This window comes from Oryctolagus cuniculus, chromosome 21 (genome assembly GCF_964237555.1).
Source record: "Oryctolagus cuniculus chromosome 21, mOryCun1.1, whole genome shotgun sequence".
NCBI lineage: Eukaryota > Metazoa > Chordata > Mammalia > Lagomorpha > Leporidae > Oryctolagus > Oryctolagus cuniculus.
Window position 1 is genome coordinate 2,415,827 of NC_091452.1, and position 23,316 is coordinate 2,439,142.

The window sequence follows — 23,316 nt, forward strand, 5'->3', positions numbered from 1 at the left end:
GGGTCCTGGCAGCATTGGCTCCAAGTTTTTTGGGAGCCAGGTCAAGAAAGAGGCAAAAGCAAACACAGATTCTGTAAAGCAAATACCGAGTGGAGGAGTCAGGAAACCCAGAGTGCAGCGCTCCGTGGCGCCGCCCTGGGGTCTCTCACCTGCCCCCAGCGTTGGCAGCTGAAGTCTCCGACCACTTTGTCGTCCTTCTGCAGTCACCGGCGTGTAGGAGAAACCCGGGCCTGATGGTGAAGCCCCACTTCCACTCGCGGAGGTAAACTCACCTCCGGCTTGGAAGCTGTGGGTTCGCGAGCCGTCAATGGGCGGGATGCTTTCCTGCTCTCGGGCTTCGAATCTTAAATCAGAGGCTTTCACGGAGCCACGCGGGCCTTGCTAATTTCCAGGCCGTCTTAATTCGAGATTCAGGAAGCTATACGCGGAGAACCGTGTCTTCTATCTGCTCGAGGCAACGCTGTTCCCTAATCCTGTTCCGGCCACGAGGACATTCGCCTTCCCATGCAGAAGCCACCGGGAAGCAGTCAGCGCGGGTGGAAGGCGCCTCCCCCCACCCCCGGGGGCTGCGCCTTAGGGGCAGGTGCAGCCACAGGACACCCCCAGGCCGAGGACCGCCCCCCAGCCCCACGTTGGGAGACAGTGGGAGGCACCTGGGCTCTGACACCTGTTGCAGGCGTGGGCAGCGCCCTCCTCTGGCTCCTGGAGCAGGCGGCGCCTTCGCCACCCGCCCGCAGCCCCCTCCCACTCGCGCGCAAAGGGACGGCGGTGGCGACGCGGGGTGTGGGGCAGGCCAGGGGGGGAGGTGGGATTCACTTTGCGGATTGGGGCTCGCAGCTGTCACTCCGGAAGGGTGGGGCATTTTTAAAAAAGACAAATCTTCGAGGCAAAACCCGGAGACCGCGCAGGGCGCTGTGGTGATCACCGGCGCTCCGGATGCAGCGGCGGCGGAGCGGGGCCGCGGCGCCGGCTGGCGGGCGGCGGCAGCTGCGGCGCACAGCCGCGTCCCCGCGCCGCCCGGGCCTCCCCCGCGCACATCTGGCCCGCCTCCCGCGGGCGCCGGGGGGAGCCCCGCGCCTCCGAGGCCGGCTGTGTGCTCGGCGCGCATAGAGCCCAGCCAGCGCGGCCCGGGCCCGGCCGAGGCGGCGGCGCGCAGAGCGGCTGCGCCCCAGCAAACTTTGGGCGCCCGAGTGCGCGCGCGCGCGAGCCCCGGGGCGCGGCGGCCGGCCCGGGATGGGGGCCGCGTGCCAGGGCGCCCCAGGCCGCCGCGCGCTCCGGCCCACCCGCGCGGGGGCCCCAGCGCCGCATCTGCCCGCGCCCCGGGCACCACAGCCCCGCCGCCCCGCTGCCTTCCGCGCCCGCGCCGGCTAGCCCCGGAGTCGCCAGCCGCGGCCTCCGCGGGCCCCGCGCCCCCCCTCCCGGAGGCTGCCTCCCGGGGCCACTCTTCGCTTGGGTAAACAGGACAGGAAAAAACCACTGTGGATTACATTTTTTTAAAATCGTGGTTGGGGGTGCAGGAGGGAGGTGGGGTTTGCCTGCGCGCGTGTTGGGAGAAGTCCGGAGCCCGCGCCTGGTCGTCGCCTCCCGGCCGGGCCATGAGCTGCCCAGAGGAGGGCGCAGAGCAGCGGGGCCGCTCGGGCTGCTAAGCGGGACTCCTGCGCCACCCAGCCCTGCTCCGGCCTTCCGGGAGCTCGGCCTCGATCTCTTCGCCTGGACAGCGCCGGGGAGCAGAGGATCCGCGCTCCGGGTCTCCGGGATGTGCGCGTCTGAGATGGGGACGCCGTGGCATCACTGGTCCCCCGTGCTCATCAGCCTAGCCGCCCTGTTCTCCAAAGGTGAGGACGCCGCCGCCCGGGTCCGAAGGAACTTTGCTGGGAGTGAGTGTGGGGGGTGCTTGCGAGGCGGGGGCGCTGGAGAGAGGGCGACGTGCGGGGCGTGTGTGTGCATGCGCGCGTGCGGCGGCTCAGGTGCTGGCGGCCCCGGGCTTGGCCGCAGGTGCCTCCCCCGGAGGGCTGGGCATGGAGGCCCTGGCGAGGCTGCGAAGGAACAGGAGGGAACCCGGGAAATTGGCGCTGTTGCCAGGAGGCGCTGTGAGGCAGGGGAGCAGAGCCAGGGCCGAGAGAGAGCGCAGGTGGCCGCAGGGCCGAGCCCCGCGCGCAGAGAGGGGAAGGGAATGACCTGGCACATTCCGGGAACTGGGGACTGACCTGTCCAGCTGGCACGGAGCTGTCCGGAAATAATTTCAGAGCAGTCCTGCTGTGTGGGCTGCTGTTGAGTGCGTCCCACGGTGCTCAGCGTGCGGCCTGGAGGTCAGCCAGGAGGAGGGGGGCCCGCGTCTCTCGAAGGGGCTGCTGCGGCTGTGTCAGCGCGGGGTCTCACCCTGGGCACAGACCCCTGTGACCGCGGGGCCCTGGATTGAGGCTGTGAGCGAGGCCGGGGCTCCCTGTCTGTCTCCTGCTTCCTTAGGCAGCGCACGGTCTGTCCTGGGAGGAGCCAGCCTGGAAGCTCGGGCAGGGGTCCTGGAGGCACAGTCCTTACACTGGCGAGGTGGATTGCAGAGAGCACCAGCGCCTGCTCCGGGCTGGCTGGACCCCACCGAGCGCTGCCTCCACAGAGACATGGAGTCCTAGTCGCAGCTGTGCGCTGGAAAGCCCGCGGACGTGTTTTTCTGCGGAGATGAGCTCTCCTGGAGAAAGTTCAGAGCCAGTTACCGTGCGCAGAGCACGCTGGTCCTGTGGACTCTGTGTTCCGTGCTCTCGTTCAGCATCACGGGGTGGGGGGGTGTCTTGTTTTGAATCTGGCCCTGGATTTGGAAAACCGACCCCCTGGTTTCTGTGCTGGCATATTTAGGAAGAGGGCGTGGCCTGCCCTGTTCCAGTCCTGCCGAGTGTGGTTGACAGGGGCCCACATCTCCTAATCGTGGGTAGGAGCAATCCCAAGGAGCAGCCTTCTGAGGTCTCGGGTGTGCCGGGCACCCGGGAGAGGGCTGGTGCACTGAACGGAGCCAGCTCAGGCAGCTGTGAGGTTAAAACCACACAGACCCACAGCAGCAGCCTGGCTGATGGAACATGGCTACGAGGCAGGCTTGTTATTGGTTGTCACTTGGTTTAATATAAGAACAGCCTCTTCTGTTTGTGTGCTGCAGTAACAAGGTGTTATTAAGAAGGGTCCAGAGGGGATGTGTTTTCTTGGTGTGGACGCAGCTCTCGGATTGATTTCCTCATGCGACTAAGCGGTGTTGAAGGAGCTTTAGTTCCTCCGATGCCCGGGAACTCCCACCCGTGGGAACAGCGCACAGGTCCTTAAGTGAGGGCCCACGCTACCAGGCAGAGGCCGCTTCTCAGGTGGCAGAAGTCAGGCTGTGAAAGGATGGTGCAGACCCAGGTGTGACGTGGGATCAGACCGTGCACGGATGAGATGGTGCAGACCCAAGTGTGACGTGGGGTCAGACCGTGCACGGATGAGATGGTGCAGACCCAAGTGTGACGTGGGGTCAGACCGTGCACGGATGGGAGGGTGCAGACCCAGATGTGACGTGGGATCAGACCGTGCACGGATGGTGCAGACCCAGGTGTGACGTGGGATCAGACCGTGCACGGATGAGATGGTGCAGACCCAGGTGTGACGTGGGATCAGACCGTGCACGGATGGGAGGGTGCAGACCCAGGTGTGACGTGGGGTCAGGCTGAGTGGACGCCTCCCGTGAACCTGGCATGTGTGACGCGATGTGTTTGCATGTTGGGTCAGGGAACTCCATTCCACCAGACAGCTCAGCGGTGCATTAAACCCGTGTGCAGACCTCACATGGCATTGAGCTCAGGACTGAACCCAGGATGCAAGAAGCAGTGATTGTCTGTAATATGCCAGGAATAAAGAGGAAGAATCTTAACACCCCCCCCCACAATCACCACCACCCCTACCACCACCATCACTACCACCATCACCACCATCACCACCCCTACCACCACCATCACTACCACCATCACCACCTCCCCCCCATCATCATCACCACCACCACCACCACCCTCACCATCACCACCACCCCCCCACCACCATCACTACCACCATCACCACCACCCCCTCTACCATCATCACCACCCCCACCCCCACCATCACCACCTTCACCATCACCACCACCCTCTCACCCCCCACCATCACCACCCTCACCATCACCACCACCACCATCACCTCCCCACCCCCCATCACCACCCCCACCACCACCACCGTCACCACCACCACCGTCACCACCACCACCCTCACCACCACCCCCAATTCCCCCCACCCCTCCCGGAAACAAACTGCACCGATGGGAATTCTGGGGGAGATGTGCTGTGCAAACTCAGGGCAGAGCAGCTCTGCCCAAGGGTTCACAGCACTCCCTCCCCTTCCCAGGATTCTCCAACCTTTGAAAGTCCCAAAGCAGCTGAGAATCAAGTCTGCAGTGTGTGTGTGTATTTATATATAAAAGGTTGATTTGTTTATTTGAAAGGCAGACTATCAGAGACAGAGGGAGAAACAGAGAAAGTGATCTTCCATCTGCTGTTCACTCCCCAAGTGGCCGCAATGACCAGGGCTGGGCCAGGCTGAAGCCTGGGCCAGGAGCTCCATGTGGCTCTCCCACGTGGGTGCAGGGTCCACGCATGGGATCCGTCCTCCACTGCTTTCCCAGGCGCATGATCGGGGAGCTGGATTGGAAGCAAGGCAACTGAGACTGGAACCTGCACTCGATTTGGGATGCTGGTGCCGCTACCCACTGCACCACAGTGCTAGCCCTCCAGACTGCATCTTAATTAGAAGTAAACACACAAAGTGCCCAATTTGCCTGGGACTGAGGAGAGGAGATTATCATCAGATATCAGAGTGTGCCACAGCGTGCTAGTGCTTCTCCTGCACTGTGTCAGTGCTTTCAAACAGGGAGGTTTGAATGGAACCAAATGCGTGTGTTGGAAGCAGGCTGATGTCCTTGGGCCTCGCACGTGATTGGGTTTCAGGAGCAGGATGTCGCTAGTCAGAGCAAACGCACTCGCAGGTCTATGTGTGTTCTCTGAGTTAGAGAATTAAAACAAGAATATGATTTTATTAGCAAATGCACATACGATGCCACCCTGTCCTTCTGTCCCGTCAGGCCCAAGAGCTGTGGCAGGAAGCAAAGTTACCAGTGACCCGTCTCGGGGCCCACGAGCTGTGTCGGGTTGTCAGAGTGTCTCCGGTGTGGGGTCCCCGCTGTGCTGGCCTGCAGGGGTCTCCTTCTCCAGAGAGGTGGCGGTGTGGGAGGGTTGGCTGAGGATGAGAGGAGTGGTCCGGGGCTGGGCGGCGAGCAGGGTGGCTCCTGGTGCAGAATCACTAGGTGCTGTGCTCTCTCTTGCCAATGAGAAGAGAGCCTCGGAGTCCCGTGACACTGCACCCAGAGCCTCGCCCCGTCTGCTCGGCCTGCTTCCAGGGGAGCGAGCCGACAACCTCGGCAGCGGGTTCTCCTTGGCACTGTTGCTCCTGCGCGGAGGCAGCTCTGGGTAGCGGCACCGCTTCTCTAGGCCGTGAGAGCCCTGGCGAGCAGCGCACCTGCTTCGGGGCCAGGCGGAGTGAGTCCGGGAGAGAGAGAGGGGCCGGCTTCATTCTACTCAGCGCTGGAAAGGAAGAGGCTGAAGCATGGGGCAGGGCACCGAGTCTGAATTAAAGAATTGAACAAAATATGATTTCGTTAGCAATGCGTGCGTGTGAGGTAGAGCTCTAAGTCTTAGGGCCTCTTTTACTTCCATTCTAACAGCCAAGAAAAGAAAATGGCTAAGCAACACAAGTCTCAAGCACCCCTTACCACAGAGGCTTGCACTGCCCCATACCTCTTGTCCGCCTGTCCACTCCCACCTCCCTCCAGTCAGTCGGCACCACCCACCTGTCCATCCCTGCAGACTCACTGTCCAGATCCACAAATGGGAGAGACGCTGTCCCCGGTCAGTTGTGCAGACACAGCAGAGGGGCTCACGGGAGGGGGCAAGTCCAGCCTAGCACTGGCTTGGCAGATGTCCAGCTGTGGTCCTGGGCTCCCAGTTGGCCTCTGAACTGAAACTTGGATGTGCCACTTGGACACATCCCAGAGCCTTCCTGGCTGCTGCGATCCCTCAGGGTCTCTTGGCTGTGTGGTCACCTGGAGCCCATCAGAACTCAGACGCAAGCCCTGGACCCCTGAGGCAGGGGTGGTATTGACGGAGCCGAGTTTTGCAGAATAAACACAGAAGTTTAGCTCTGCTGGTAGCAAGGACAGGATCTGAGCTTCGTGTTGATGGAGGGTGGAGCTGAGGTGCACGCTGGCCGGCGTGATGGTAGGACCCGGCCGGCACGGTGCTCAGGGGCCAGCAGGTGGCACTGGGCTGACCTGCGCTGGGTCCCTGGCATCTTGTCCCAGGACTCCATCCCTGGCCTTCCCAGGGGAACATTTTAGCCAAGCAGTGTGGGTGCTCACCCACACCCTGGAGAATAGTGTGGGGTCAGCAGGAAGGGTCAAAAGACCTCCTGGGGTGGGGAGGCCCCGGCAAGGAGGCAGGAAGTGTATCTCGTGGGCGGCCTCAGGGGTGCAGGCGCCCACAGCGGAGGCTCCGCAGGGCCCGAGAGCAGCGCGTGTGAGAAGCCGGGGGACCCTGGGAGAGTAAGCGTGGTGAGTGTCGCCAGTGGACGTGAGTGCTCAGGAGGCACAGAGCCTCCCTCGGGCGGGGTGCTGGGGTGCTCGCGCCCCCGTTTGCAGACCTGAGTGCGAGGCCAGCAGCACTAGCTCAGGCTTGCCATCCCCCGCTTGCTTTCTGTCATCGCTGTGACTGCTGATGTCACACACCACGTGTCCCTGCAGGTGTCCCACATGACATGGAGGGCAGCACTGGAACTCGCCCCAGGTGGGTCCAAACGCTCTGCTGCCCCTCGCTGTCTGTCGGCCCAGCCTGCTCTGGGCCCCTTGGGCAGAGGTCTGGCCACAGGATGGCAAAGTGGCCACGCACTCTGCATCAGTTGGTGCTGGGGGGCGGGGCTTCCTCCCCGCTGCTCTGCACAGAACTTCGGGCTTAGCCCTGAGCGGCCTGGAACCCGGGCTCACCCCTGTGCGCTCTCACCGGGAGGGGACGGGCTGGGGCCAGGGCCCTCGGCTCCACGGGAGGGGTGGCTCCAGCCGAGGCCGTGTCCTTGGCCCGCTCCCCTCCTGCTTGTGTGTCTATGGGGCGAGGAAGGGCCCTCCCCACCTGGGTAGACCCTTGTTACAGCAAACCCAGAGCACTGGCTGCATGTGGGTGACTTCCCTCCCGAAAGGGGGGTGTGGGAAATCTTAGTTTATTCAGAAAATAAGAGCCCTGGGTCCCGTATCATAGCAGCCGGCGCTCCAGGAGCCCAGTGAGCTTGACTTGGGGAGAGGATGACCCTGTGCTCCAGGATGTAACTCTCTTCTAATATTTTAAATTTATTTTCTCGTTTTACTTGAAAGGCAGAGAGAGATCTCGATCTTCCACCTGCCATTGTACTACCACACGCCCACGACAGCCAGGGTTGGGCCAGGCAAAAGCCAGGAGCCCAGAACGGCGTCCTGGCCCCCCTGTGTGCGCGGGGACAGGAGTCCTTCGGCTGTCACCCGCTGCCTCCCAGGGTGCACGTTAGCGGGAAGCCGGAATCGAAGTGCAGTGGGGACTCAAACCAGACGCTCGGATGTGGGATGTGGGCGTCCCAAGCGAGGCTTAGCCCCTGAACCCAACACCTGCTCCCGGGGTGTTTCACTTTTGAGGGACGCTGTGTCCGTGTCTGGGTGCAGAAGACAGGGGCCAGTCCAGCTGGGGGCCAGGTCAACGGCCTGTGAACAGGCGAAGCCTCAGGGCGTGGCGGAGTAACAGTGTCCACAACAGGAGTAACGGTACCCTTAGTGCCGGCTACTCACGACTCGTGTGGGCCGGGCAGGCCTCCTCACTGTCCTACGAGTGCTGTCCTGTCCACTTTACAGAGGGAAAAACTGAGGCAGAGAAATTTGAAATAACTAGGACGCTCAGCCCCCCAAGATAAGCCAGAGCGGTCTCCCAGCAAAGCTCGCGGAACACCTGGTGTCTGTTTTTATTTGCAAGCGGAGGGGAGAGGTTGGTTTCGCAGGTGCTGGTTCACTCCCCAAACTCCTACTACAGCTGGCATTGGGCCGCAGGGAGGCCAGGAGCTGGGAACTCCGTCTGGGTCTCCCACGTGGGTGACAGGGCCGATGACTTAGCCTGCACCGCTGCCTCCCAGGGCGTGCCTCTGCGGGCGCTGGGAACTGAACCCAGCTGTATGGGTTGCAGACAACTTCACCTCCAGGACAGATGCCTGCCTGTCTCTGTAGCCATTGTAGTGGGCTTTTAGGGACAGAATGAACCTCAGGAGAAGGGTCCGGCCTCCAGGCCCCCAGGGACCCATTGCTGGGTGCCCCCAGGGCGGCTTGGCTTCGGCGGGTGATGGATTCAACAGGTGCTTGGGCCAGTGGGGAGATTAGAATTTTACAGCAATGCCAGTGCACTCTGGGCAGTCTGTGGTGTCCATGAGGAAGAGGAGGAGGAGGGAGGGGAGGAGGAGGGAGGGGAGGAGGAGGCGCCCTCTGCCTGCCTCCTGTCCAGCCCGAGCCTGGGCGGAGCAGTTGCCTTCCGCCGTGTTCTTTACCTCGCTCATCCTTTGGCTTGGGTATCGGCGGGACTGAAGGACCCCAGGAGCACTCGTGCGGGTGTTTCACAGACGTTACCTGTTGGGACACAGCCTGTTGGGAGCCTCTGTCGTAGGCCTTAGTGCTGGGGGAGGGGGTTTCTCCGGAGCGGCGGTTCCCGCTTCGTCCCGTGCTCGCCGCGCCTGCGCTGAGTGCCCGGTGACCGTCTCGGCTCTCCCCGCCCGACGCCCGGAGCTGAGCTCTGGGTTCCCAAGCGTCGGCGCTGTGATTCGCTCCTTGTGAACTGGCTGCAGCCATGACTTTTATTTTCCTGCCTTTTGTTTCTGTCGACTTCCTGGCCTGTTTACTTTTTCCTCTTGCACTTACGCTTTGCCAGCTGCCTGCATTTGTTTTTGAAAGAGAGGGAGACAGAAGCGGCGCCCCTGAGATGACTGGGCCGCGTTTCGGTGTGCTTCCTCCCAGCTGTTTGTCGGTGCGGGTAGCCAGCTGTGTCCATTCCCTGTGTGGCACATAGAGTGTTTCCAACCTGCTTGATTCTTTTTTTAAAAAAATTTTTTATTTATTTATTTTTTGACAGGCAGAGTGGACAGTGAGAGAGAGAGACAGAGAGAAAGGTCTTCCTTTGCTGTTGGTTCACCCTCCAATGGCTGGCACGGCCGGTGTACCACGCTGATCTGATGGCAGGAGCCAGGTGCTTCTCCTGGTCTCCCATGGGGTGCAGGGCCCAAGCACTTGGGCCATCCTCCACTGCACTCCCAGGCCACAGCAGAGAGCTGGCCTGGAAGAGGGGCAACCGGGACAGAATCCGCGCCCTGACTGGGACTAGAACCCGGTGTGCCGGCGCCGCAAGGCAGAGGATTAGCCCAGTGAGCTGCGGCGCCGGACCTGCTTGATTCTATGTTCATGAGAGCACTTCCTTGTGTTTTCGAAACGTGGGTCAGGCATTTGGCCCTGCGGGTGCGATGCTGCTGTGTCCCGTGTCAGAGCGCCCGGGAGCCAGTCCTGCCTCTGTGCGTGACTCCAGCTTCCTGCTACGTGCGCGCTGGGGAGCCGCAGGGGATGGCTCAGGGACTCAGGTCCCTGCCACCCGCATGGGGGACCCTCACTGAGTGATAGGCTCGGGCCTCGGGCGGCCCAGGTCCAGCTGCTGTGGTCGTCTGGGGGGTGAACCAGCAGATCTTCTCTGCCTTTCAGATAAATTAAATACAAATTCTACAAAGCACTGAGTGTAGTCCTACTGTCTGCACTGCAGTTTAAGAGGTTTTGCTGTTATAATCTTTGTGCTCTGACGGCCTTGGGCGTAAGGTTTGTTGTGGTCATGTCCGCAGAGGGACCGCAGCTGTCGAGCCACAGAGGACGCCGAGCTGCTGCTGCCCGGCTCTGTCCCCACGGGAGGCAGCGTTGGCACAGGTGCTGGCCGTGGGTGGAAGCATTGTTTGGCCGCTGGCTGGGTCAGCGGCACCGTGACCAGGAGAGCTGGCCGCGTGTGCATGTGTGGGCGTCTCTGGGAAGCTGTTTGGTTATTCTGCAGGGATTTGCTGCCTGCGCCGAGGGGGATTCTCAGACTCTGTGGGGCCCATTGCCATGTCACGACGTGGCTCTGGAAGGGTGGGGCAGGCAGTGCCTGCTGTCCACGGTGACCAGGGTGTGTGCGTGGCTGCTGTCCACGCCTTGTCTAGAGGCCTGGGTGCAGGCACACTGGGGACGTGTGGTGTTGAGCCAGACTGCATGGTCATGAGGGAGGCAGGACACGTCTCAGGATGAAGGGACAGGGCACTGTGTCACTGAGAGTGACAGGTGCAGCTATGATGTGGGAGGAGGCGTCTTCCGGGACTCTGTGACCTCTGTGGGTGCCAGAGGCGTCTGCCGAGTAGATGCACGCCGAGTCCGTTCAAGTTCTGTCCCATGACCCACAGGCTTCTGACAGGGAATGCCACGGAGAATTATTCTGTTGACCCAGTGGGAGACAAAGATACAGGCAGTCGACTGCCCAGCAGGTGCTGTTCACCGTGGGAGCTGAGCAGGGGCGGTGTCAATGCCCTTGGTGAGCCGAGAGACACAGAGAAAAATGGTTTGACTGTGGGACAAGGAAGGGCTGGTGTCCTTGCCTGCCCATGACCATGCTGGAGAGCTCTCTCCCAGGGACCCCAGCGTTCTGTGCTGGCCTTGTTCTGTCCTGGCCACAGGGTCCTCTCTGGTGGAGAGAGGTTTGTTGGGTCGTAGGAGGTGGTGTTTGGGTTCTCCGTGGGCTGCAGGGAGCCTGGCAGGGGGCGAGGAGCCGCAGCACCCAGGGGATGCCCCTGACCATGGAGTGCTCTGACTCTGACCCGCATCCCTTTGTGGCCTCCCCTTCCTTCCTCATGGCACCAGGGCCCGCAGGATGTGGCTTCCAGCAGGACTGCCCCAAACCAAGAGATGGTTTGCCACCCCGGCCATCAGCTCAGGGAGGGCTGATGTCACGCGCGTTGTGGCTGTGTGCTGCTCCCTGTGCTCCCTGGACGGCAGGGGACCCTGTGCTCAGCAGGCAGCCCAAGCCCATGGAGACCCCTGCAGGGGTTTAACTTCAGCTCGAGGTGGAATTCAGAAGGCAGTGGGGGTGGGGCGGCGTTGTGATGCAGGAGAGCTCGTCTTCTGAACCGCTCTTGGCGCGCGGACGTGGCGGCCGCCGTGGGACGTGTCCACGTGTTGCTCTGTCTCCAGGCTCCTGGGGAAGGATGCTAGGGGCCTTTGTGCGTCTCACGTGCCCTTTCAGGGGTGGAACCAGCTCACACGAGTACCGCCAATGGCCCCAGTAGAAGCAGGATGAGCCATCTGCGGAAACACTGGGTCTGTGCAGCCCATGAGGTGCCAAAGAATGGACCACAGGTCCCTGCACAAGGGCACGCCCAGCCCCAGTAACTGTGCCGGCCGTGGCCGGGTTCCCTATTTCTGCCTCCTTTTCTAGGACGTTCTCTTTGTCTTCGTGGTCACTGTGCGTCTTGAGGAAGTGGTGTGATAATTCGCCACAGGGATTCAGGATTGATGATCGGTTAGCATTTCTCTCTCCTTAAACATTTTGGAAAGTTGGCTGAGAATCCTTGCACACACGCCCAGGGTTGTAAATGATGCCTCGTGTGTCTTTGCGCTGGAGGCCCTCAAGGGGAAGGACTTGGTGCTGTGTCGCCCAAAGGTCTCCCAGGTAGTGTCCTGGGTGGGCGGCGGTCCAGTGCTGAGAGAAGAAGCCAGAGCACAGCCTCAGCTCCGTGGCTTGCGCTTTAGATGGGAAGCAAACACAGGAGACTGCGCGTGGCTGTGGAGAGTGGAGGACTGCACGCGTGGCTGTGGAGAGCAGAAGGACTGTGTGTGGCCGTGGAGAGCAGAAGGACTGTGCATGGCCTTGGAGAGCAGAAGGACTGTGCACGGCCGTGGAGAGCAGAAGGACTGTGCGCGTGGCCGTGGAGAGCAGAAGGACTGTGCACGGCCGTGGAGAGCAGAAGGACTGTGCACGTGGCCGTGGAAAGCAGAAGGATTGTGCGCGCGGCCGTGGAGAGCAGAAGGACTGTGTGTGGCCGTGGAGAGCAGAAGGACTGTGCATGGCCTTGGAGAGCAGAAGGACTGTGCACGGCCGTGGAGAGCAGAAGGACTGTGCGCGTGGCCGTGGAGAGCAGAAGGACTGTGCACGGCCGTGGAGAGCAGAAGGACTGTGCGCGGCCGTGGAGAGCAGAAGGACTGCGCGCGGCCGTGGAGAGTGGACGTGTTCTCTGTTAGCAGCGCTGTGTCCCCGCGGTGAGTGTCTGCAGCAGCTGCCTTCTTTGGAGAAAGGGGGTCACACTGGGCTCTGCTGACGGCGCCGTTGCTGGCAGAGCCGAGGTCGCACACAGCGTCGGGGACGAGAGGGGCCGCGTGCATCTGGGTGTGCATGGTTTCTTGCAGAGCCACCAGGATTTAACCTGGGCCCACCCAGTGACTCCCTCCAGTCCAGTCACCCGCCAGAGGCCCCACCTCCAAACGCCACAGGTGGACGAGGCCCCCCACCCCCTTCAGTGTTAACAGAAGCGTCGGACAGTCCACGCCCAAGCCACCGCAAGTTTCACCTGGATTTCCTGATGCAAGGACACTTCCCAGCGGTGAGGTTTGGAAAGGCTGGAATAATGAGTGTAGAGCCGCGTGGGGGTGGGCGGTGAGTGGGTGCCCACATTCCAGCTGGAATAATGAGTGTAGAGCCGCGTGGGGGTGGGCGGTGAGTGGGTGCCCACATTCCAGCTGGAATAATGAGTGTAGAGCTGCGTGGGGGTGGGCGGTGAGTGGGTGCCCACATTCCAGTGCCTCCACTGGGAGGGTTCATGCCCGTTCGCTCGGAGCTGAGCAGTGCTCTCCCATCTGGTTAAGTGTTTGCGACTCGTCGGGTGACGGGGAAGGCAGAGCGCTTCCGATGGGATGCGCCCAGGTCCGGGCTCAGAGACGGCCTGGTCCCTCGAGCCCACGGCCCGTGGCTTGGCACCGAGCAGCGTGGCTGCGTCCGTCTGCTGGGAGGACTGGGGCTGCAGAGGAACCCATGGTGTTTGGTGAACACGACCGCTTCTGGCACAAGAAGGGAGGCGATGCATGGTTCCCACAGTGAACCTCTGGGGACGAAGGGCGTCCGGCGAGGCTGGACCCAGGTGCCCTGGGGTCCTGGCACCCCGACTGCCTTTGCTCCCCTTGCCCGGTCAGTGCCCGGCCCTCGTTTAGGCAGGAGGGTTCCCCAGTGCAGAGTGACGTCACTGAACCTACGTTCAATGAAGGAAACGCGTTTCCCTGCGCAGCTCCGTCCACGGTGGGACTGCCTCTCCAGACCCACGTCGCTCCATGGGACAGGAGGGCCTGGCTCGGGCTCATCAGCTGAACCCTGTGGGAGCCCTCGTTTTGGAGCCTGGGGTGGGGGGGCTTGTCTGAGTCATGTGGGAGAGGAGGAAGTGGGGGGAGGTTAAGCAGGACCACCTGGAGTGGGGTGAGCAGCGTGGACTGTGGGTGCTGGGTGGCTAATGGAGCAGCGAGGTTCCACTCAGGTACTGGCGAGTTGGGCCCAGGATCTAAATATTCAGACTTTGTCCACAGCTCACCCTCACAGGGCATTTATGCCACTGCCCAAGCGGTGGTTTCCAGTGTAGAAGTCCAGCCTCCCTGGCCGGCGGCACGGCTCACTTGGCTAATCCTCCGCCTGTTGCGCTGGCACCCCGGGTTCTAGTCCTGGTTGGGGTGCTGAATTCTGTCCCGGTTGCCCCTCTTCCAGCCCAGCTCTCTGCTGTGGCCAGGGAGTGCAGTGGAGGATGGCCCAAGTGCTTGAGCCCTGCACCCCATGGGAGACCAGGAGAAGCACCTGGCTCCTGGCTTCGGATCAGCGCAGTGCGCTGGCTGTAGCAGCCATTTGGGGGGTGAACCAACAGAAGGAAGACCTTTCTCTCTCTCTCTCTCTCACTGTCCACTATGCCTGTCAAAAAAAAAAAAAAAAAAAAAAAAAGAAGCAGAAGCAGAAGCAGCCCAGCCTCCCAGAGAAGCCGCTCCGGCCCTCGCGTGTTCTGTAACGCAGTGTAAGCGTTTGTTTCCTCTGAGTGTAATTTTTCGAGTCCCTAATTAGAAGTAAGAACTATGCACAATGCAAATTGCTGCTGTGCCTAGATATTTCAGTGTGTGCTGTTGAAAGCAAGCATGAGCACACACAGCGGCTTGTCGTACGAGACTCGATACTTTGCGATGTAAGATCAGCAGCACTGCTGAGGGTTGTGCTGAGAGGGGAGGGCACGGCTCCTGTGCCCGCGTCTGTGTTTTCGGGGAGCAGCGTCGGGGTCTCTGATGTGCTGTGACAGAAAGCACGGCTCACACACACACACACAGCTCGGCCCTTTTAAGTTCCGCGCGTCTGCTTCCCACAGGGCGCCTTGCTTGGTTTGCTTAATGAGGTGGCGCACGTTAGGGACCTGGGTTTTGCCCGTGGTTCAGATGAATGTGAGCTCAGAACAAGCAGCAACGATGTCCAAGTTGTGCCACTGTGATGCTGAGAGCATCCTGTGTGAACTTCGGACAGGACAGAGGCTCTCAGTGTGCACAGGGCCAGATGTCACAAAGTCGCTCTCCTGAAGTAATTTTCCCAGAATCGCTTTGCATGTGGGAAAGCGATCTTCGATGGGGAAAAGGACACTGTTGTCATTCTTTTACAATTTAAATCTTAAATTGCACTCAGTGGCTTAGAAGGATCTGACTGAGACAAATGGAACGAGGTCAGCGGAGCCCGGGGTGCTGTGTCTCCAGCAGACAGGCGAGAAGGCGTGTCCTTCGACATCACAGCTGTGTGTTGTGACTTGCAGGGTCAGACGGACTACTGTGGCCTGCACGTATGTCTGAGGTCCTTCCACTGTGGACATTGGTCAAGACTTTGAAGCGAGGACACTTTCACAGAAGTGTGGGTTTTCCCATCACTGCCCAGTTCTGGCAGAGTGGCGCCGATGCTTGTGTGTGTCCACAGGGGCCTCCCTCCGGGTGGCTGCTGCACGAGCTGGACGGGGGCTGCTCCTAATGGGACATTTCTCTGTCTCCCGAGAGGCTGTTGTTTCTTAGAGTGTAGAGAAACAGTTCTCTGCACTCGGCTGTCGAGAAGCACACCCAGAAGCACCCGTGTAGACTCTGGGCAGCTTCACCCTTTGGTCCTGGGGGTGCATGGGTTGCAGGTCCTTCTGCAACTACACTCAGGGAGCTGCCTGAGCTTGTTGGATGCTTTGTCCTGATGTTGCTTCTGTGTGCCGGCCACTGCCCTTTAGACAAGGTTCAACGGCGAGAGGGGAGGGGACGCAAAGTTCTCCAAGGGTGTAGGAGTGGGAGATGTTGGTTTTAAAGGGGGATTTATTTATTTACTTGAAAAGAGGAGAGAGAGAGAGAGAGAGAGAGAGAGAGAGAGAGAGAGAGAGAGAAACAAGAGCTTCCACCTGCCGATTCATTCCCCAAGTGGCTGCAGCAGCCTGGTCTGAGCCAGGCTGAAGCCAGGAGCCAGGAACTCCATCCAAGTCTCCCACTTGGGTGGCAGGAACCCAAGCACTTCCTCAGATTACCCAGGCACGTCAGCAGGGACCTGGATCAGAAGTGGAACAGCCAGGACTAAGCCAGCACTCTGAGGTGGGACGCCGGCATCACAAGTGGTAGACAGACCTGCTGTGCTGTGAGAATTGTCCTGTGACGGAGACTTGAAAGGATCAGGTCCCAAATTCTCGACTTCCATGTGTGTTCCTCTTGAACTTGACTCGTTCAGATCAATTCAGTCACCTGTTCCTGGCCTCTGGCTCCCTGTCTTTCTCCTCCTCCTGTCTCCTTCCCCCTCCCCTCCTCTGATCTTCCGGTACAAAGGCCTGTCTCACCCGGGCAGTGTGTGATTCATTCCTCCAAGCTCCCAGAGCACAGGCAAACTCCTTTCATCAAGAAAGCAAACTGTGTGTTCATCAGGGGATGTGTTTACAAGGAGACCAAAAATGCTGCTTATTTAAAAAGATAATTATTAAAATATACATAATATATTTGTGTTGTCTTGATTTGCAGCAGTGATAGCTGAAGTAATGTTGACGTCAGTGATCTGACCACTCGTGATCTTACAGTGAGAACAAACTTTCAACAGTTTAAGTTTGGTGTATAAACACCCATAGTTTATTGTAAGAAGACATGGTAGGGTGCTGGCTACATTTCCTCCGAGGTTAAAAGTGTGTTGTGTTAGGATAAAATTCTGCAAGGGAACCAGAGTGAAGTGTGAGCGCAGGGAAAGAGGGAACAATGTAACATTTCTGATTGCTCATGAAGAGTTTTTCATGGATTGTATAAATGGAGGTGGTGGGTGTCAAGCCATTCTGTTATTTATATTCCAATAGATACATTTAAGAGAGTGATGTAACAGTTTAATTTTGAAATGTCAAGATTTACAATACAGTAGAAACTTCCCCCTTAGCAACTATTGCAACTCTGATGAAAAATATTAGCTGTCACCTTCTCCAGTGTGCAAGCAGTTACATAGTTTTTAAAGTTTTCTTCCAGGAGTTACTGGGACAATAATGTTGGAAGGCCATTGTGCGTAGCACAGTGGTTCTTAGCCTTGGGCGGGCACCAGTGCAGGTGCCTGGAGCTGCACGGCACAGCGGGTGACTCGAGTGAGAACCATGACAGGAGCTCCAAGGCTCCAGACCTGGAGACGTGATCAGAGGAGGGAATGTGAATGCCTGACTTGATCGGGAAGTGCCATACAAATGGCTTGAAAGCGCACCCTGTGCCCCATAAATATGCACACTTGCCCCATACTAGTCAAACACTCCTGACACCCTCGTGGAATGTAAAAAAAGCAAATTAAAGTCAGAAAGAATTTCCAGTGTGCAAGTCAGTCATGGAGAGCAGCGAATTCAGAATAGCCCAGGGTTAGCCCCAGACATCAGTCGTTCTGGAAACTCCCCCGGTGATTCTGATGGGAGATGGAGGCTGAGGACCGTGGGCCAGCGCCGTCAGGCTGAGCCGTGGTTCTGTGAGGGGAGGCTTGACGCGGTGAGCTCCAGCTGCTCACTGAAGTGCAAGGGAAGGTGTTCTGGGTAGCATCAGGCTAGTGAAGTATGATTTGCGTAGAGTGAACTGCGCTGGGGTTCTGACAGATGTGTGGGTCTTGAAACCATTGGCACCATCCAGATCTCGACCATTCCCGTCACTCCCCGAAGTTTCCTGTCACCCCTGACAGCTGGCCCCTCCCAGTGCCTGGGGACCAGGGATCTCCCTCTGCCTCCGCCTCTGCCTTCGCCTCCGCCTCTCCTCCTCTCCTCCTCCCACTCCCTCTCCTTCTCCCCCTTCGTCCCTCCCTGGACCCCAGGGTTTTGTGTTCCCCAGAATGTTCTGTGGATATGTTGTATGGTATGTAGGCTTTTGGGTTAGGTGTAGTTCACTCAGCAGATTGCCTGTGATGCGGCTGCAGGCTGTTGGGTCTCAGTAGTTAACGTGCTATTACTAATATGCCGTGGTGTGGGTATAGCAGGGTTGGTGTACCCTCAGCGGTTGTAAACACCAGAGCTGTTGATAGGACAAATGAAGCTCTCCAGGCATTTGTGTGTGGGTTCGGTGTGAATGTCTGTTTTTATTTCTCTGTTGGTGAACACCTAGCGATGATGTTGCTGGGTCCTTCGGGAAGTGTGTAGTATTTAACCGTGGAAGAAGCTGCCAGGCTGCCTTGCGGAACGGTTGAACCATTTGGCATTCCTGCTAGCCATGTGTGGGCCCAGCTGTCCTGCCTCCTTGCCAACATGTGATAGTCTCACTCTGGAGCCTCATTCCTGCCGCTCAGATACCTGTGTCCTGGAGCCTCACTGCGGTTTCCGTTTGCGATTCCCTAATTACCCGTGATGTCAAGCAGCTTTTTGCACGCTCGTTTGCCATCTGCAGGTCTTCCTCCCTAGATCTGTTCAAATCCTTCAGTCTTTACAAGTGGGCGACTGATTTGGGTTGTCATCTGTTCAGCTGTGAGAACTGCCGGTGTGTGTTGTTTAGAAGTCTTCCATCAGCTGTGATTTGAAAATATTTCCTTCCATCCACAGCGTACCTCTCCTTATTTTAACACCTTTGCAGAGGAAACTCCTGTCTTGATCGAGTGGAGCTCCTCTCTCGGGTGCAGACTTGTGTTGTTCTGTCTTTGGAGTCTTTGCCAACACGAGGGTCATAAGGCTCTGAGAGGCGTTCCTCCAGCAGCACCGCACGCCGAGCCCTCACCGCTGTGGGTGATTTCACGACTGCTGTGGGATGGCTCAGAATTCACTTGCTTTCTGCATGAAGCACCAGTTGTTCCATGTACAGAGCGTTATTTCTCTTTACAATTTTGTTATGATCCTCGACCACATAGGGCTGGACTCTTATCTCATTCCCTGGCTTATGTCTATCCCTTCACTGTCTTGATTACTGTTCTTTGTAACAAATTTTGCAATCAGATAATGTGAATCTTCTAACTTTGCTGTTTTTCCAAGTTGTTTGAACTGTTCTGGTCCTTTTGATTTACAATATAAATATTGGAAGTAATTGCCACTTTCTTTAAGATTGTGCTGGGATTTTGGTTGGAGTTGCAGTGAATGTATGGAAAACCCACCCTAGTCATAATGAGACCTCCCACCCACATAATAATGAAGTCTCTGGTCCATGAACATGGTATATCTGACAGCCGATTTAGGTTTCTTTTACTTTTATCGTCACAGTTTCATAGTGTTCACCATTCAGATGTCTTACATATTTCTTAGGTTTTTGCCAAAAATGTTCCAGATGTTTGGATGCTATTGAGAACAGTACTCTTTTTAAAATTTGAATTTATAATGCTTTGTTGAAATTATATAAACATATAATTGGGTTTATTTGTATGTTGACTTTGTATTCTAAACTCATCTTTAGTAGATATTTTTGGCTAGATATTTGGGAATATTTTGCACAGACAATCAGGTCATTTGTGAGTCATTTTGTTGCTTTGTTCTCTCTTTACGACTTTCCTCTCTTGGACAGTGCTCAGTGGGAGTGCTGAGAGTGCAGTTCTTTGCCTGGTCCCCGTCTTAGGGGGAAGACACTGCATTTTACACCATCAGGTGTGGTGTTGGCTGTGCGTGTCTTGTCGATGAGGAAGTTATGCCTGTTCCTAATTTTCTGAGATGTTTTATCATAAACTTTTGTCAGATATTTTTGGTCTGGTAGACAGCATGGATCTATTCTCATATGTTGAGCCCTTGTATTCCTCATACAAACCCAGAATCCTCACATAGGCACAGCCGTGGTGTAGAATTCCTGTTGTGTACTGTGCATTCTACATGCTGATATGATGTGTTGTAGAGGGCTTTGGGTCCATGTTCATGAGCAGTATTTCCACGGCTTTCTTTATGCACCGTCTTTGCTGCTTTAAGTATCAGGGTGGTGCTGGTTTCAACATGTCACCTCCTGTTAGATTTTTCTGGAAAAGACTCACGTTTCAAACTCATGATCTTTAAGCGTTTGGTTGGAGTTGTCTGGTGAAACCACCTGAGTCTGGAGCTTTTCTATTGCAAATTCAGTTTATTTGATAGCTTCAGGGCGACCCAGATTATCTGCTTCATAATGGATGGATTCTGGCACCTGGTGCTTTTTGGTGAATTGGCCCATTTTACTAAATTGTCGGATAGATGGAAGTGGTGTTCACAGTATTGCTTTCTTAGCCTTTTCGTGCCTTGCAGACCCGTGGTGGCGCTCCCTGCTCCATCCCGCTATTGGTGATGCGCTTCCTTCCTCCCTCCTCTCCTCTTCACTCTGACCCTCGGTTTACGAATCTTATGTCTCTTCCAAGAACTGCCGTTTCATTTTCATTGATTTTCCTTTATTGCTTTTCACTTTTAAATCTTTTATTGTTTTCTGCTGTAATATTTATTCTCATCTGTGACCTTGCATTAATTTTCCTGTCTTAATCTAGTTTCTGCATCTGGAAGCTTAGGTCATTTTTTGAGACTTCTTTTTTCTCCTAATTTGATCATCACTTGCAATAAATTTCTCCCTGGCACTGTTAGAGCTATGTCTCTCCCACTTTTATGTTATGCTTTTATTGCCTGAAATTTATGTGTATTTTTCCTGATGCCCCTTGTGACTGCCTTTTTGACCCATCTGTTATTTAGGTATTTGTTTACTTTGAAATATTTGGAGGGGCCAGCTCTCTGGTGTGGTGGGTAAAGCCCTGGCTTGCAGTGCCGGCATCCCATATGGGCATTGGTTCTAGTCCTGGCTGCTCTTCTTCCGATCCAGCTCTCTGCTGTGGCCTGGGAAAGCAGTAGAAGATGGCCCAAGTCCTTGGGCCCCAGCACCTGCGTGGGAGACCCAGAGGAAGCTCCTGGCTCCTGGCTTTGGATCGGCACAGCTCTGGCCATTGTGGCTATCTGGGGGAGTGAACCAGCAAATGGAAGATCTCTCTCTCTGCCTCTACCTCTCTCTCTCTCTCTCTCTCTCTCTCTACCTCATTATGTAACTGTCTTTCAAATAAATAGAATAAATCTTTAAAAAAAAGAGAAATATTTGGAGATTTCCCAGATTCTTTTCTGATATAAATTTCTAGCTTAATTTCCCTTGGCCCAGAGAACATATTTTGTAGGATGTTAATGCATTTATTTTACTTTTTTTTTTTAGTATTTTCAATGTCCTGGATTGTCGTCTTGCTAAATGCTCATTGTGCCCTTGAAGGACGCATTGCTGTCTTTGTTGGAATACTCTAAAAACACCAATCACATTGGCTGGTTGACCGTGTTGTCCATGTATTCTACATCCTTACTGATATTCCGTGTTCAGGTTCCTCTGTCACTGAGGGAGAGTGTTGACCTTTCATTTTTTTTAATTAAAAAAAATTTTTTTTACAGGCAGAGTGGACAGTGAGAGAGATAGACAGAGAGAAAGGTCTTCCTTTGCCATTGGTTCACCCTCCAATGGCCGCCGCAGCCGGTGCACTGCAGCCGGCGCACCGCGCTGATCTGAAGCCAAGAGCCAGGTGCTTCACCTGGTCTCCCATACAGGTGCAGGGCCCAAGTACTTGGGCCATCCTCCACTGCACTCCCGGGCCACAGCAGAGAGCTGGCCTGGAAGAGGGGCAACTGGGACAGAATCCGGCGCCCCGACCAGGACTAGAACCCGGTGTGCTGGCGTCCCAGGCAGAGGATTAGCCTAGTGAGCTGCGGCGCCGGCTGAGTATTAACCTTTTAAATGTAATTATGGATTGTTCTCTTTCTCCTTATTGTTCCTTGAGGTTTCACATTTTTATTTTATTTATTTTCAGAGAGAAACTGTCCATTGATTGACGCCCAAATACTCTGCCTAGCCAGGGCTGCTCCAGGCAGAAGCCAGGAGCCCGGGGCTGCAGCCGTGTCTCCCACACGTGTTGAATCACACGTCCTCCCACACGTGTAGAATCACACGTCCTCCCACACGTGTAGAATCACACGTCCTCCACACGTGTAGAATCACAGTCCTCCCACACGTGTAGAATCACACGTCCTCCCACACATGTAGAATCACACGTCCTCCACACATGTAGAATCACACGTCCTCCCACACGTGTAGAATCACACGTCCTCCCACATGTGTAGAATCACACGTCCTCCCACACATGTGGAATCACACGTCCTCCCACACGTGTAGAATCACACGTCCTCCCACATGTGTAGAATCACACGTCCTCCACACGTGTAGAAATCCTTGGATCACCTGCTGCCTCTTGGGGTGCGCGTTAGCAGGGAGCTGGGGTGGGGGCAGAGGAAGGGACACGGGTGCAGCTGTCCCAAGCGGCGTCCTAACTGCTGTCGAAATGTCCACCCCTCTGTGAGTTTTTTTCCTCATGTATTATTTTTAAGGATTTATTTATTTTGGAAGAGTTGCAGCAAGAGAGGGAAAGACCGAGAGAGAGATCCTCTACTGCTGGTTCACTCCCCAGATGGCTTCAATGGCCAGCATTGGGCCAGCCTGGAGCCGGGAGCCAGGAGCTTCATCTGGGTCTCCCATGTTGCTGGCAGTGTGCAAATACTTGGACCATCTTACGCTGCTTTCCCAGGCCAGCAGCAGGGAGCTGGACTGGAAGTGGAGCAGCTGGGACTCGAACCAGCACCCATATGAGATGCTGGCATCACAGGTGTTGGCTTCCCCTGCTGCGCCACAGTGCCAGCCCCTCTGCCTCAGTTGTTTGAAGGTCTGTTGTCAGCTATCCACATTTAGGATTAGTACGTGTTCTCAGGGATCCGACTGTTTAAATGTGCGCTGCACCTGCGCCCTGCGTCAGTGCCTCTCTGGAGTGTATCTCTCCCCTGCTGCGCCGTCTCCGTTTCTGCGGTTGTTGTGCGGCCTGCGTGGCCTCTCTTGCCTAAGCAGCCACTGTGTTCGTGGTACGCTCCTTACAGGCAGCTCACCCTCCTGACGAGCCGTGGTGTTTTGGGTGTCTTTGGCACTGCGCGGTGTGGACCTGTGTGTGTGGCGTGGTTCGCTTGTCTGTCTCTCTTCTCTGCCCTCTGTCTGCTGCACGCTTTGCAGTTAATGGGATTTAGTTTACACTTGCACTGTGTCTCTGAGACTGGGCTGTTACTTGTATTTGTCAAAATGCAGCCCAGTGGCTGCCCGGAACCTGGCTCAGTGCAGACTTTGTCTCTCCCAGCCCAGTCTCCAGCCAGGGCCGGCCCCACTGCGTCAGGTGCAGTGTGCAAACCTGCCAGCCAGTCCCTCCAACTCTGGTTTGATTAATGCCATTTATTTTATTTTTGCAATGCTATAAACCCACCACCCATTGTTGTTAATTTTGGTTTTTACAGTCATTTTTAGAGCAATGGAAAATAAGATAAAATGGATTTTATCCGAAGTCCTCAGTGCTCCGTGTTTCCCCTGGTAACAGCCTTTCTGTTCAGAGCTCCTGTTACACAGGTCTGGGGATGTGCTTTCCTCGCTTGACTTTGCTGAAGATAATTTCATTGCACCTTGATTTTTAAAAGATTTATTTACTTGAAGGAAGAAGAACCAAGAGATGGGGGGCAGGGAGGGAGCTCTTCCCTCTGCTGGTCAGCGTGGAGCCAGATGGAAGCCAGGAGCTCCCTCTGGGTCTCCCACGTGGGCGGCTGGCGTCCAAGCACTTGGGCCATCTTGTGCTGCCTTCCCGGGCACATTAGCAGGGACCTGGGTGGGAG

General features: G+C 56.6%; 1 protein-coding gene across 3 annotated transcripts in view; it reads left to right on the forward strand.

Annotated features, from left to right (window-relative positions):
* Positions 1-275: 275 nt before the first annotated feature.
* Positions 276-23,316, forward strand: part of TMEM132D (transmembrane protein 132D) — a 490,214-nt gene continuing 467,173 nt past the window's right edge. Inside the window, exon 1 of one of the 3 annotated variants that reach the window (XM_002723061.5) lies at positions 276-1,835. In XM_002723061.5, coding sequence (XP_002723107.3) covers positions 1,757-1,835 — 79 coding nt within the window. In that variant the 5' untranslated portion in view covers positions 276-1,756. The remainder of the gene's footprint in view (positions 1,836-23,316) is intronic. The other 2 variants (XM_070065751.1, XM_070065752.1) reach the window with 2 other exon arrangements.